The sequence below is a fragment of the Netta rufina genome (assembly GCF_964035555.1).
Source record: "Netta rufina genome assembly, chromosome: 5".
In the NCBI taxonomy this organism is placed as follows: domain Eukaryota; kingdom Metazoa; phylum Chordata; class Aves; order Anseriformes; family Anatidae; genus Netta; species Netta rufina.
In genome coordinates, this window is record NC_140128.1 from 12209885 (window position 1) to 12226693 (window position 16809).

At 37.9% G+C, this 16809-nt stretch overlaps 1 protein-coding gene across 14 annotated transcripts in view; it reads right to left on the bottom strand.

Annotated features, from left to right (window-relative positions):
* Window positions 1–16809, bottom strand: part of CELF1 (CUGBP Elav-like family member 1) — a 57745-nt gene that overhangs the window by 28129 nt on the left and 12807 nt on the right. For 8 of the 14 annotated variants that reach the window (XM_084287677.1, XM_084287676.1, XM_084287673.1 and 5 more), the window contains exon 1: window positions 5693–5778. In XM_084287677.1, coding sequence (XP_084143803.1) covers window positions 5693–5742 — 50 coding nt within the window. In that variant the 5' untranslated portion in view covers window positions 5743–5778. Of the gene's footprint in view, window positions 1–5692; window positions 5779–15021; window positions 15061–16809 lie in introns of those variants that run through there. The other 6 variants (XM_084287670.1, XM_084287669.1, XM_084287668.1 and 3 more) reach the window with 2 other exon arrangements.

The following is a 16809-nucleotide window of genomic DNA, read 5'->3' on the forward strand; positions in this document are numbered from 1 at the left end:
ACAGGACCTATCTTTGTGGAAGGCTGTAATGACATCCTATTGCAGCTGTAGTGATTAGTATGCTAAAATTGCTGGCCAACCCCTACATAGTCTAGAAAGAACATGGGGACCAGAACAGTAACCACGCAATGATTCCCCCCAGCCCGGTCCCCAAGCTCATTGTTGAAGGATACAGTGGCCTTCTTCCAGAGTAGTCAGCTCTCTTCATCTTTGTTTTTTTCTTTTTTAAAGATTTTTTTCAATGGCTTATTACATTACAGGCAATGACAGGAACACTGTTTACTATAGGCACATTTATCCCTCAACATAATTGTTTTAGAAAAATTTCAAGACCAGGCAACGTTTAGTTATTTTTTCTCCCCTCTCAATATGCTGCTGTACAGAGTACGATAAAGAATCGATGCCAAAGTTTTATAACTGTACGAACTGACCTCAGAAACCACACAGCTTCTTACTAGAAGGAAAGCGAATTATCCTCATAAATCCTTTCACTACTCAACCTTTCCACTCCAAAAGAGTCAGCATCTCTTTAAATATCCAACATAAAGAATACCTTTTACAAAGAGGTAAACTGCATGTTTTTTCGTTCTAAATGAGAACGACTGGAAGTCACTTAACCTTTTCCAGTAATAATTTTCAGCCCTGCTTTCTCTCCCATGGACAGTTTCAGGAGCACTGCCAGTCCCCTGTTAAGTGAGCAATTTTTAACATGACCTCAACAGGATTTCAAGGAATCCTTCATTCCTAATTAGAAGGTTTAGTCTGGAATCATTAACAGGAAAGAACTGGAGTTGTTCTCCCAACAATTCATTTTAATAACTGATTTTAGAACATCAGCACCCGTAGCATACAGCATACACGTAAACAGTACAATCAAATAGCTTTATTCCTCATTACCCCCAGCCCCAAAATTAATCATTTTTTTCCTCCGTCCAGAATCCAGTATCAACTCCCAATGCCTGCTACGGTTTCCTCAAGAAAACCAGTTGCAGATTCCCCTATCCCTCTTCCCCCCCACGGCAAGGGGAATCCATTAGGCAGCATTGGCTTCAGAGAAAGCAACTCCAACTCTCACTTCAATTATAAAATTAGACATGAAGGTAGACTACTTACACAGGGCTAGCATTCAAGGAGCAATGGTCCACCATCATCTCCGGGAGGAAATCCAACTTGAACGCAGCCATCACCTCAGTCTGTCCCAAACTACTAGCACTAACTCGGTGTATTGCCTAACCCCTAAACAACGCACTTCCAAAAGTCCTGCAGGTCTTAACACTCAGCCACACAAAAAAACACTCAAACCACAGAAACAGAAGCTTGGGGAGACCAGCAATAGACACCACAGAAACAGGCTGGACTGGGAAAGGGACATGGAATCCCAGATTAAAAAGGGGATGTGACCATGTGAAGGGAGGCTCAGCTCAATACACAATGAAAATGCTGATGCACTGGGCTTGTTTTGTGCAATTTTCCCTGGCGAAGCAGTACTGAGTGCACTGTCAGATAAACAGAGTGTCAGATCCATGAAGATAGCAATGGGTAACAGAGCAGAAAGAATACAAACTCCAGTCTTTCCATCCCCAACTAACTCCTTGCCTCCCAAAATGGCAGCCTAAGGCCTTGAGATCCAGGCAGTTCCCATCTCAGCAGCATTAAGGTGGACAATTCATTGTGTGTAGTCAAAAGGTTCCTTCCCCACAAACATTTTCAATGTCTGATTAATGATCTCACTCTTTCCACCTTGTGCCATTTTTGACACTCTTAAATTCTAGGCAAATACCAACTGTTTCTCTGAACCTGCCAAAAAAAAAATAATAATCAAAGCTAAGGTCTGTTATCTCAAAAAATCCCCAACTCCCACAGAGCTTCAACAGCTCCTCTTTAGAGGATCAAAACATCCTTTGTTTTGGAAACAACACTTTGCCCATCATGGTTCTGTAAATCCAGAAACACACAGACAAAGAAAGGGAAAAATACACGACTAGTGGTAATACCATTCATGTTTTTATACTGTTCCTGGCAGAGATTTGTTGAAAACTGTTGTACAAACTTTGGAAACACTGATCGTAACACCTTAGCTTCTTCATCACTAAAACAGGAATAACATGTTCATCGAGGAACTGCGAGGTGTAATAATTACACGCATAATACAGGCCTATTGTTAAGCCTCCAGTACTCAAACTAATGGGGAGATAATCTTGTTAATACCACATTGTGAGATGCAGAAATATTTGATTGCAGAGTGTGCTACAGAGCCAGCTGGGTGTGTCCGAGCACTCCAAGTGGTGTGATTAGCTCAAGTCCAACATGAATCCAGATAAGCCTTATGCATACAGCCAATACAACCCCATAATAAACTCTTAGAGCATCATTAAGGAACGCGTACTGGGTCAACCGTGATCGCTTTTCTTGTCTGTCAATGACTGCAACACGTACCTGCAGTTATTTAGACTGGCCAGTATACCAGCTTTCTTTATGCTTGCACAAATACAGCATGTCTATTATTTTTTAGATAAATAACCCTTTCCAACTTCTGAAAAAAAAGAACATTTCCCATCTTCTGCCTACAGCGAGCTGGGCCTTGTAATAGAGAGACATATGTTACTGCGAAATAAGAGAGGGCTTGAATTTATCACACATCAGATGTTCGGCACTAACTACTTCATGCATGCTCTTACTATGTGGTAAATGCAAGGAGGCTTATCCCTAAACGAGAAGGTGTAAGCTACCTGCTAAGCACCACTGGCATAAGCACTCAAGTCAGCACTGTGGAACACAGGTCAATTTACTAGCTTGCAGTAAATTGGTAGTATCTACCTTCAGACACATCTCACGGGCTTGTCCTACATGAAAAATGCCATTCTGAATAAAATGCATCATATTCAAACATTGAATTCAGCCCGAGGCCTACCTTATGGATTTTTCTAAAATGAACCCACAAAGAGAAACACTTCAGATTTATAAGGTTACAAAGCAGCACATAATATACTGGGGTTCTTTCCATTGTTTATACGATTCTAGAGCTTAGCACCGTGAATTCTGGTCTTACCAAAGACAGAAACAGAACACCTCTCATCCTTAGTTTTAAGCAGCCAATAAAACACTCCAGCAGCCATAGTCATTGTAGGTTTGATGAAAAATGATGCTGGTATGAGATACTCTAGAAAATGGGTTTCAAAACTGTTACTGGATTGATTAGCTTAAAGCACTACGTCATTCTGATTTGCTTTTACCCCCACATCTCTCTGCTCCCCAGAACAGAAAGCATATTTGTTTGTTCCATTAAAACAAAAATGCAACAAGATACAGGCAAAAAAAATCCCACATCCTTCACTGTCACACTGTTACATTCCATGTCAAATTCAGTTTTCTGGCTTTGCTCATTAAAACATTAGTTTTGTACAATTATCCTGCCACATATTAATTTCTAATTCTCATTATACTTACTCTTTTCTCCTCTGATATGCTCACTTCATGTAATGAAAAACTGCCAAAAATATTTCACATGCTGTTATGTACAATTTGAGGGAAAGAAAAAAAAAATAATACTAGAATGGTGGATAAATATCTGAATGTACGTTAGCCACGACTCCATGCTTCACGGTGCCATCATTCCACAGTAATGACGGCAGTTTCAGTGACAAAACATTAGTATAGAGAATGGTTTTGTTTTAACATTACTTAGCTGAAGGAATCAAGTTGATGAGAGTAAAACACTTCCGGACTTTTCTTATAAAAATATCAGAAAGAGTGGAAAAAGATGGTATTTCACTACTGCATAGAAGCTGGAAGAATAAAGCAAAGAGGTTATTTCTTTGGAATTATAAAAACACAAAAGCCATCCTAGCCATTGCTCACAAAGAGAGAAAAATTAGACAGCTAAACATACTTATTTTTTGCTCAGATGTCAAATTCCTGCTGGCTTCCAGACCCATTCTTTGACTGTTTCTATTCAAAGGATAATAGAAACAATGTCTGACATTCCAAGCTCTATGTACTGTAGCTACAAATTTAAACACGGTGCTAACCTGACAATATGAGCATTAAAAACTTCTGCATACTACAGATTAAATCTCACTTAAAAAAAAAAAAAAAAAAAAATATATATATATATATATATATATATATATATATATATATATATATATATATATATATTTCTGAAGCCCTCGGCTATGTTGCAGAATATATTACCATATGAACTCCTCAGATTGTAAGGCATAAATGTTGAAAGTTTTGCTTTTATTTTTATGCTTGAAGAATTACATCCCATCTTCGGGCACAAAACTTGAAAATAAAACCCAAAAACCAAGCGCAGTATTTTCTTTCACTATGAAAGCCTCATTCATTGCAACAAGCAATTAACTGAAAGCTAAAGATAAGACCATCTTTTATTTTATACAATCTGAACCTCAGACAACATACACAGCTCTGAAGCTGAGGGACTACTGGGATGGTGAGAGCAAACTATGGGAAAGGATGCAGGCTATGGGGAAATCAGACACTGTGAAGCTTTGAAGGAGACAGGTCCTAGAATAAACTTCCCCTTGTATTATCTGTGCATATCCAGATCCCTACAGTGCTGCTGAATTGCAATTTTGTTTTTTCAGCAGATAACCCCTAGGTTACACACATCAAAATACAGTAACTACCTGTCAGTATTTTATTGTTTCTTTGTTGATCGTGTAAGCATGTCGACAGAATGTTTTCAGCGTATGTGGAACCCAAAATGTCTTCCCATATCTCTCAATAGGTACAAAAAGCCCCCTACCTACTAGCCAAAGACAGAGTTGCTTTCTCTGACAATCTCTATGACAGTTACTCATTGTGAGCACACAAATCCGATATGTTGAGAACATTAAATTTACCATCAAAATAAATAAAGTTTCGGGTTGCTTACAACTCAGATTAATTTAACTGAAAGCCATTTTCATGTATAGGTGATTTTCATAGAAATTCCTAGATAGAGAAAATGATAGGAGGGGAAGACAACTGCTTTTATCTCTGAAATACCAGTTTCACGGTGCTTGCTCTTATGCATATAGCAGAGAGCATTTAAATCGTCTATACTCTCTAGAGGTAGCACAATTTAAGTAAAATCCATTCTAAAAATAGCTTGTAACATAAGGGTTTGTTTGTATTTTTCTTCAAAATATTTCTGGGGACCACACTATTTGAGGTAAATCAAGATGTTCTTAATCTACTCCTCTGGCTTGTGAATGAAATCCTGTTTACCTTTAACTTCTACTCCAATTAGTTCTATGAAAGATCAAACAAATTCTGAACTTCTGTCTGACTGAACAACCTGCACGACTCCCAGCTCTGCCAGAAGATGAAGCAGCAAGTCACCTATTCCTCTAGCTTATAGAAAGCCCGTTTTCTCTATGTAAGCACTCCTAGAAAGAGAAAATATAAGATGGCACCTAAGCTTACTATCAAATAGGAGTGTAAAGACAGATTATTCAAAATGAGTTATACAAAACCTACCTTCTAAATTGAGAATGAGGTTATCTTTCTGGAAAAGAACGTAAAGCATTGCACTAACACCTGAATGAATCTGTTATACTAATGAAGCCCAAACGGTGGAGTTTATAAAAAGACAAAAAACACACACATATACATTGTCTTTTAAATTGGCTACAGGACTCCTTAAATACATATTATTCTTTTGAAATCTTTCTGTTCTTCCTACCTTCTTACTGCAGTGCAACATTGGCTTGAAACAAAATTCCTGCCACTCATTTCACTAAGCAGGAGAGACTTGCAAAGGCAAGTCGGAAACCTGGAAGAAAGAAAACTTCTTACTCAGTTCATAGATAAAATATTTAGGAGCAGTGAGTTTTGTAATCCTGGAAAAATATTGATGGGGTTTGAGCACCACTGGTTGTTTACAGGGATATATTTTTCCACTTCTATCTAGTGCACATATATATATAATTCCCACTTAAAAAAAAAAAGAAAAACACAAACAAAACAAAACAAAAAAAAGATAAACAATAGGTTTTATGGATCAAAATACTGGATATACAAACCTACCACCTTCTAGCTAACATTAGTAAGGAACAACTAAGTAATCTTACCTTTAAACACAGACTAATCAGTCATTTGTAAGATTTTAGACCTGTTTGTCAAATGCACACAGTACTACACATTATGAGAACCAAAACACAAATCTAGACTGCACTCTACTAGTCCAGTGTGGCACTTCTCAAGTTCCACAGACACAACTTTTTACCTTTCTAAATCAACATATCCAGTACAAACTCTTCATGTGAAAACAGAGAAGACTTTGTGTAGATTAAAAACACAGTTGCCTTTCTGTGGCATCCATGAACACAAATCTGATGTGTCAAAGCAGCATATAAAGCCCAATACCTGTCTAAGTTGGTTGTGCAAAGGGGTTCTAAACTAAGCTGGTCAGAAAAGACCTACCACTTGATGCTTTTTCAGAGTACCATCGGGGATTACAAACTGTGATAGAAAAGAACACAGTTTTCCCAATTCTGTACAGACCTGATGCAAAAATTCTGTTTCCAGATGTTATACAGGGCAATCAGGATGCAGAGATGCTTTCCTGAGACACAAAGAAATGAGAATATTGTTTGCTAGACAATAAACCTAAGCATTCCTACAAACATGACAAGGCATTCCACAAGCAGAACTAAAAAAAGCTGTTCCTACAGATGTTATCTTACCTCCTTACAATAAACCCAATGAAACTCAACAGCCTTCAATGTCTTCAACAGCCAACAGCAGGACTAGTTCAGAGCTACAAGCACAATGCCAGACAAAGGAAAGGAGCTGACTGTTTTGTTTTGACTTTCTCAAAGCACTGTCACATTCACTTAATGCTTAGGAACTCAATGCCTTGAGATGTTTACTGCTCTGCTTTTTTTTTTTTTAAATGAAAAGTGAATTCCAAATTTTTCAGGAAAGATTAAGGCTTGTGCATTGTTTTCTTTAAAAACAAGCTAATAAAAACCCAACTAATCCAACTTCTTTCCATTAATCAAAATACCTCTGGACTGGAGCACAGACTGCACAGGCTGTACACCTACATCCAGTCCCTCCTGGTTGCTCCCTGTGATGCACGCATTAGTATGCGGGCTCCTCAAAAGGCACCAGCAAAGTAGTCTCGAACACTGAGGCTTCAGACAGGTCAGTGACTTTAAGCCATTGTTTTGCTGGAAGTACAAACAGGAATCAAATAATGCTCTGACAGAATTTAATGACCATAATGTAAAAGTAAAAACAAATAGGGAAAATGTGTATATACAATATTACCCCATGCCAACATGAAGCCAAGCAGTTCTCCGTTGACTGCCACACACTCATTTGACTGACAAGTCTAGATGTCATCCTTCTGGCTTTTATTTGAAACAAGCACTAACGTGAACACGTGTATCAGCTCAAATAGGTTACATGTGGCCTATTTTTGCAAGTGGATAATGTCTCTAAGCTAACCAACTTTTCAAATGACAGGTAAGAAAGCAAAATCTTAATGGCTCATAAATCAGTATTCCTCCTCTCAGAGGACGAAAGGAGATGTTTTTTCAGGCAAAGGGTAGTAGATTTTTTAAACTCCTTGCTGGCAGGATACTGCAGATACAATAAACTTACATGAGTGCAAGGACAGACTGGACTAGTAGCTGGAAGCTACCAGACAAACCCACAACAGGTGAGGTTCTTGTAAACTGAAAACAGAGGTTGAGAGATTGCTGGGTCAGTCTTGTGGTGACAAGGTGAAAACAAACAGTACAGATTATTACTCTCTACAAATGTGGAAGGCAGGAAGTCTGGAACATGTCAAAGATCCTATGAATGTGTATTGGGAGAAGGGAAGGGCAAAAAGTACTACAGGAAAAAAAAAAAAAACACAGAAAAAGAAAAGTTGTGCTGTTAAAACTACTCAAAAGCTGAACTATACATATACTATGTAAATGCTAATTAAAAATGCTAACTTATTACCGGCAATGTATTCAAATGTTTTCATAAGCAACAAAAATAAATAACAAATCACACCTCTGGCCTTCAGAAATTCTACAGCACAGACCGTGATCAACATATATGCATTTCCCTTTCTTTTACAATGCCTTGCAATTGCTTTCAGTATGTTAGCATGTAACTGCCAAATAAACTCAATCTGTGGTATATTCAATACCTGGCTTACTCCTGAGGAGGACTACACCAAATGGGAGATGACAGCTCTGCAACATGAGCACTTATCTACCAGGAAGCAGGTTACACCATTTGTTCAAATCCGAGAAGCCAAAAAAAAACCTGCAACAACGTACAGCTCTGGGAATAACTGCTAGTAACAGGAACTCAGAAACAGCTGAATTATCAGCCTTAATTCCTTCTTACTGCAGATAAATGAAGTTCAAAGTCTGCACGACTGCGGCTCCCAAACTTCTGCAATTTTCCCTTCATTGTCTTCATCTGCTTGCCTGAATGGGGAAACATGAGCATGCTATGAATATACTAGTGGGGTTGTGGGTATCAGACTTCAGCAGTGTGAGTGGCCCACAGCTCTGCAGACAATGCCCTGCTTCTCTAGGGCAGAACAGCTGCACAACACTACCCTCTTACTTTCTTAGGACACAGCCATCAGCTAACACAGCAGCATGAGGCTGCTAACCCAGTGCTTGACCTGCCGCAGCTGTGTCTGCTACTTCAGTGATGACACTACAAATCCTTGCAGAGGCATTACAAAAATGAAGAAACAAGTGAACTGGACAGGAAACTGCCTCCTGACAACGCCTTGGGCTTGTCTAGCACCTACCTCCAATCACGGAATTTCTTATCTTAGAGCAATGAAGAATAAACAAACAGAGCCTCCAAAGCTCTCTGGTTTGAGGTTGCTCAAAAATAAATAAAAAAAGACAAATCACAGCTATTATTTTCAGAATCCTTACCCCCTCTCTTTTTTTTTTTTTTTTAAAAGGCAAACTCCAAAGGGTTTTAACTATCACAGTAGCTCCACGTACAGTGACATACACAGTATATACTGGCATTTTTCCAATGGCAGCCAGTACCTGCCCACCCTGTTTTCAAGGAGAGTACCTATGCACCATCAGGTTAATATTCTACTAAAACAATACAGTGACATCAATAAAAAAAAATCTGTTAGGAAAAACTTCACATTAAAATATTTACTGATGAAGTCCATCTTTTCTTTGTTGCTTCACTGCTTCCTTCTAACACCTGCTCCCCAAAGATACATAAAACATAGCTGTTAATTTTCGTAAAAATGTAACAGTCTCTTCCAGATAAGTTTTGTTTCCTAATTTTATCTGGCATATTTCCTCATTTTTCTTCACACAGAAGGAATATAGAAGGAGACAAAAATCAGCTTTATCAGCTGTTTCTCGGTGGTAGCAGTAGTAGTGGATAAAAAAACATAAAAAAAAAAAAAACACCACTAAAAAAAAAAAAACACAGTAAAACTTACTGTGATGCAAAGTAGACAAAGACCTGGCTGAAGAGGAATTCTATGAAAGACACGAGGCATATATGCAGATGAACAAATTGCCAAAAGGCTAAATCATGAATTTGGAGCAATTAACACATGACAACCTAGTAGAGCAGCTGTACTTGTAGAACAGATAATGGCAAGCCTTAATGCAGGCTCCCCAGAATAATTAATTTTGTCAAACCAAAGACAAGGTAATCACTGTGTGTTTATCCCTGTTTGCAAGACACTTCACAATTAATAATTGATATGAAGAAGCAGCATTGATGTATGAATCCCAGGGCAACTGCTTTTGAAGCAGATGCCTGTAGGTTTCCTAGTCTCATTGCCAACTTGTTGTTTACAAAGCCATATAGCCATTAAAAAACTATAAAGAATTTAATCTTTTAAGCCTTGTTTTTTCAATTTTTTTTGTCAATAACTGTAAAATTTCAGGTACCGTTTAATCTCTATTGAAAGACACGCAAAAGACGACTTCAGTAATTTTCATTTATTTATTTATTTTTAAACGCCAGCCAAAATTCCAGCAGACAGTTTGGGAAGCATTTTGAGTTTTTATCATTACAGTGCTAGAACATAACAATGCTTACATGTTTTGGAAGAGACAAGCTACACAGAAATACCTAAGAGATCTGAAAGACTTGTGGACACGCTGGCAACATAGAAAAAAACCTTGAGAAATTAGGAAGAGTAGCTTGGCCACAACAATAGTAAGAGGAAATAAAGGCTGCAATATAACACAGAGCAGGAGACAAGGCAGGAAATAAGAATACAAGAAGCAAGGACATGCATCTCTGCCCTGTGAAATTACAGAACTACTAAAAGGAAATGGAAACAGAACAAAACATTGCTGCTGCCTGAAGTGTTCTGTCCTTTTTTAATTTTTTTTCTTATGTTTATTAACTGAATTCTGACTTGCTCAAATTGGAAGTGCGAATGGTATACAACACCTGTACTTCAGCGCCCAGTCTTCCATAGAAAAGAATTTGAATACTAATGTCTGCAAGCTACCACGCGCTGAAAGCAGAGGAACCTTTCCCCTCTTTCTGTCTGCGATAACAGCCAGGAGTTCACCTTCACATATTTCAGCCTTTTGTCTAAGAAACAACCCTGCAAGCAAATCTGTTGAAGTATTTTATACGTGTAAGAAGTTGAAGGAGACCTAAACCCAAGTATGACCTAGAAATCTGGTTTCAAAGAGCCCTGTAGTTTTGCTGTCTTTCCCTATACAACGTGAATCTGCAGCTCTAGACTCAGTCAAGAAGATGCACCGAAAACAAACATTTTGTCACCTCTGCAATATTCGCAGAACTCTTTAAAAAGAATCAACTACACATTTTATGTTCGTTTCCTGCCACTAAAACACAGCCAGAAATTATTCTTCTGCTAAGGAGTTTGAAATCCACTGGGTCCTGGAAAGCTCTGACCAGTCTGCTTCTCTCCAAGCCAAACACACCGCAGAGCTACGAGGAGCAAGCCAACCAGCTACGTTTACACAGAGCATTGCCATGTAGTTGCATATGGGACCCAGGGGAGACTGCAGAACCGAATGTACAGCACCAGGACAATACCACATCTGAAGACTGTTCTATCACCCCACACGAGAAATACTTTTAGCCGAGGTTTATTGCAAGTAGTACATCAAGTGTTTGTGTAAAGAATTTAGAGGAAGCAAGAACTGGTGAGAGAGTGAGGTTTTTTTGTTTGTTTTACTCCAGGAACATAACAAATAATCTTAACTGAAAGGAACAAACTTCATATTATTGAATAATTTACAGGCCTCTCCTTCCTGACTGTTTCTAGAATAGCAGCCAGTTCTGTTTAAAAAACTTCTACAAGTATGATAGAGGCTTTTCCCCCCCTTCCTTTTTAAATTTCAAGAGACCTTTCAGACTAAACAAAGCAACAAGTCTCAAGTTTCATTGTCCTTTGCAGCAATCAGAACAGCCATGCAAACTGTTTTGACAAGTCCTTTAATCTTAAATTGTTTCTTCTAATAGCACCAGCTACAAAACAAGAACAGTTGACATTACACTACAGTTAAAAATATAAATATATATTTCTCTCCCGTTTTATTTTATCCAGATGAAAACTTTGGTTTGCACATTACCTGAAAAGTTCACAGGCAGCTCAGACAGCTCCAGCAGAGTGTAACAAGCAGTTAAAATAGCAATCATTGCAATAATCATTTCTACTTAGAGCACTGGCTAGCCCCATGGCAAGGTATGACTTCCCCTGGTTTTTGGCACAGGGGTGCCAAACAATTAATTATTTTACCTTCAGGAAAACAAAAGCAGCATCCTAAAGGAGGGCCAGAGCAGCAGGAGGTATGACCATTCTCTCTTCTATTCACAGGGCATTTGAACACTGTTAAGGCAAATTTGTTTGCCTGGAAGAATATCAGCATAGTGCACGTAGATTTGACAAGTATAACAGAAGGTAGGAGTTCCTCACTCCTGAAATCAGCAGTGCTCACAAGGCCCTCTTAAAACAGCAATACTTGACAAGAAGAATAACTGTTTAGTTTGCTTTGGCAAAGTGTAGCATAAGAGTTTCCAAATACCAGGACCAATCCCAAGTCTCAGAGTAAACTCTCCATTTCAAAAACTTGTCTGCTTGGAGACAGCAGCTACCATAAAAGTGTGGAACAAAGGCAAGTGCTTTTTAAAAGGACAGCCGATTCCTCACCTCAAATCAAAGCTGACTCCTCCTCAGTTTAATTCTCTGAACCAGACTCTAATCAGAATTCCAACAGTTTTACCCTGATTCAATCTCTAGGCAGTTTGTTTATTCAATTCATCCTAAGAGGCATTTTATACTGGTATGTATAATAAGCAATGAGTATATATAATTTGGATTAATATATTAATATAATTAATATGGATTTATATAACCTTAGATGTTAAAGAGAAGAGGATGTTGATCCTCTTTCATTTGGATACCTTTCTACATTCACATTAAGACAGATGAATTCAAGATTTTTCCCTCATAAGGATGAGAAATTATGTATCTTACTGCAAACTGAGGTGTTCCAATTGGTGGCTTAGTTTCAGCAATCAAAATTGAGTAATTTGATATTTAAATAATTTGAAGATTTTGTTATTTATATAATCCAAACCATCAGATTCTGGAACTGTGTTTTGTAATTGGCAAAATTTCACAAGTCTGTAAAACTCAGTCTAATCACAGATTAGACTGTCAGAAAAGACAGAAATGCTTCAGGAAAAAAAAAAAAAAAAAAAAAAAAAAACAAAACAAAACAAAAAAACACAAATGCCAACATTCTCTTTTCTACTTTCTGTATGGACCTAATAAGGCAGCAAAGGAGCAGGAAGGGTAAACCACAGTGGGCTGGCCACTTAGGAAAGGAGTTTTGTTGTGCAACACCCACAATGCCTGGAGACCAATGCCCTCAAACTGGTACTTCCAAACAAAAGCCAGTTTTCTAAAGATCACTCAAAAATGAAGTATTCTTGGATACCAACTTCAGCTATTTCTACCCTAATGAATAACCTACAGAGAGGCTGGATATAATGCATTGTAAAAACAAATTATGTTTTCTTTCTAATATAGGCATGACTAAAACCTTACCAGTGTATTTATGAAAATCACAGCAAATGGCCATGGATAGAAAACAAATCTCTCCTCAAGGCAATATCAAAATTCAATCCCCACTGAGTGCATTCTAACTTATGAACAAAGAGGTGCCTTTCCTTCTGGCACCTGTTTCTTAAACCATTGTGTCCCCACAGTTTGAAGAAATACATTTTTTTTCAAGTATGCATCCATCCATATTCAGGGGAAATCAACACATGATTATAGCCTCTTTTTTCATATATTTGATACATTAAACTCTAAAAATATATCTATTTTTAAACCTACTGAGGTTCATCTCTCTAATCCTGCTCTGGATGGGGAGCAATCACAGACTGCACAAGCACTCCTCCCCAGCTAGTTTTATTTTTCATGCAAGTCTGTTGTTATGGCTTCTCCTCCCACCCTGAGCATACTTTGAACCCTAGTAAAGGCTTCGAAAACTGATTTCCTTAAGACCTTACCAAATTGGATCTACATGGGACAAGTATTTCCTCTGAATCCTTTGCCTAGAACACAAGCAGGGCGCAGAGGCTCCTTACTGGAGGTTTTGTCAGTCCCATACACTCTCTGTCTGCATCACTACACCTAAAGGAATAGCCAGACTAGCCAGCAGGACTGGCATCTTGTATGAGCTATCAAATTATGCATGATTTTCCACTGACCACACATCTTATTTTGTTCTGCTTTCTTCAGCAAGTGTCTGCCCCTGGCCATTTTTTCCACAGATATCCCTGGCTCTTTTTTCTGTCTTGACAGGACGAGCAAGTCAACATACCAAAGCCGGTAAGGGGACATTGCTCTCCACCCACACTTCTGAGTTCTTCGATAAGGACATAGCACAGAAGGAACACATCCTTCCTATCCACTCTTGCTTTTTGCAGTCACTAACCGCCTAATATCTACAGGTACATCAGTCAATGCCATTGTCTCCCCTTCTTGTAGAAACTTTAGATTTAAGAGTGTGGTAGGGAAAGGATCTACTGTTATTGTAACAGAAATAAGCATTCATTTTTCATCTCTTAAGGGCCTTGGTAAAGCTATCAGCAACATTCTGTGTGAGAGTTGGAAAGTGACATGGCTAGTATATTAATTCCTTATTAAAGAGCCTCCTTTCTCTGTTTGTACACTAAAGCACATCTGAAACATTTCTGCCATAGCAGAAGTACTTCTCAGAATAGCAACAATCACCCCAATTTGAGCATGATAGTGTTACTTAACATAGCAGTCACGAGTTGATTGTCCTAAAGCTGCACAGTTACAGACACTGGTCTTTTTTTTATTGTGTGGTCAAAGAAGTGTCAATAAATCCAAGTCACTAAACCAGAGAAATAACTTGCTCATGAGAGAGATTTTAATTGGGTTAGCAAGCTGGCTGTTGACCATGCAGTCAAACTATCATGAGAATCAGGCACCATCAAATAATCAGCACTGGGAATTGAGTAAAGCAGGAAGGGGGAATTGGCTCATGAAATTACACCCTTGCTGGACTTCAGACATTAACAGGATTGCACCAGAAGATCCTCACATTTGGCTCCAAACATTTTCACACTCAACCACGTTCCTGTTATGCTGAACATAATGAAATTTGTCTCAGTCCACATGGAGTTCTTCCAACCAAAACCTTTAGTTATATATAGTATAGAGAACCTGAGATATATTCTGGCCAAGAAATAACTATGAAGGTACACATTTCTACTTTGTAGTTACCTGTATTTATAACATTATTAAATTACACATGGAGCTAAAGAAGCATAGTTATTTGGTACTTGCAGTCCTAAGTTGTTACCACTTCCAACTCCCTTTAGCAGCACAAGGGCAGGAAATTACAAAGAGCTTAAGGCTGAGCTCACTACAGTGGCCACATATCTCTGAAAGTAAAGACAACTTGTCTAAACCTTTGAAAGGAAGCTCCAATAAGCAACTGATGGACAGAAACTGTAGTTGGTTCATACCTGCAGCTACGCACCTCTCTAACACTTCCAGTCTTCACTCTAAAAGAAAAGAAACAAGAAACATTGAGAACTCTCAAGTTAGAATCATAACAACAATCATTACAACATGAACTGCATCTTGCAAACAGCTGAGAAACATGAAAGCCCATTTCTAGTAACAAGTTATCATATGGTGGTAACAATCTTATTTAGACTTCAAATAAATAAATAGAAGGGTACAAAAGAAAGGGGCAGCAGGTGTCTTGTTTCCTATTACTATTCTGTGGATTTCTCCTACCTGTATGGCTTTTCATCTCAGGACAGAAGCAGTGTTACCACCAGCAGCACGCACAGTCCTAACCTACATTACAGTTTGAGAGCAGCAGCACTAACAGATGACAATGACCCTGCAGATGTGAACTCTAATGTAAGACAGTAGAGATGGGAGCGTATGAAAAATAGCTCTGATTTAGGTAACACAAAGAACACCACAAGGAACAAGTGTTATTTCTCAAGCAAATCAAACAGGAACTATACAGACTCTGCACAAATGTCTCGTAAGTCGGGGATGCTACTCAACTATTGACCCATAACACAAGCCAACATATATCGAAACACAAATTTTGGAAGTATTTATTTATTAAGAATTTCTTCTCTGCTTCTTCCTAGGTTGTACGCTATTTTGCAGAACTACATTTATGGCTGTCTAGCAACATTTAACAAAAAATCCATGTCTGCTTACATATCTATAGGCAAACAACCAAAACCAGTATTCATCTGCAATGCGAAGAGTTTTACAAGGCTATGTGAGTGCCCACATTTTCCCTGCTTTGCAGGCCTCTCCATAACCTTTGTTCTATATTCTTTCAGAAGTGTGCGTAAGTGATCCTTACCCTCTTCTAACTTATCTTTTAATATACCTGGATATTTGTCACATGTACTCATGCCTTCTTTTCCAGAGGGAGATCTCTTGAGATTTTATATCCTTATTTTAGAGTCATTTTAAAAATCATTCCTAATTAATTCAATTGTTTTAATTAAGTATTATACCCGATAAATGAACTCATAAGCCTGAACACAACAAAAAATGAGTTTTCTTATAACACTAGTTAAGAAAAATAAAAACCAATCCAGGAATTCTGATAAATTTAATTTAGTCATCTGAAATGTGCATTTTCAAAGTGATGAGTTCATTTATCTTTTCTAGAATATGACTGAAAACTAACTACTGGTCAGTTTACATTTTTATACTTTACATTTTTGTTTGGTTTCAGAATAATATTCAGAATAATGAATTCAGAAGAAACATTCATAACATTTCAAAATAGCACTACCTCCTACTAGCAAATATTTTACCTGAGTACACCTCCTTTCACCTCATCCACGTTCCACTGCTTTTTTTTAAGTTTAATTAAAGCATATTTATTTATGGTCAAAACATGATCTCACAGTCCTGCTAATGACCCTAGCTTCAAAACATGTAATACAAATTTTATTTTTTCCTCCTTTCAATCTCAGACTTTGCAAGGTATTTAAGGCCTATGGAGTTGTCGTAAATGCTGAGTTGTATTGCTGTGATAATGAACTTTCAGTAAAACCTGAACTACACAGCTCACCAATCATGTAAATGCCTACGAATACAACAGTAAACAACTTTTTAAATGTTGAAAAGAAAACCTTCCCTTAGCACATATAACTATGTAACATTAGAGAACTAATTTAAAAACTTCAAAAGAGATGAAGTGCAGCTAACATAGCCAGAGGAACCCATAATTCTTGATACCTTTGGAAAATAGAAGACATCTCATT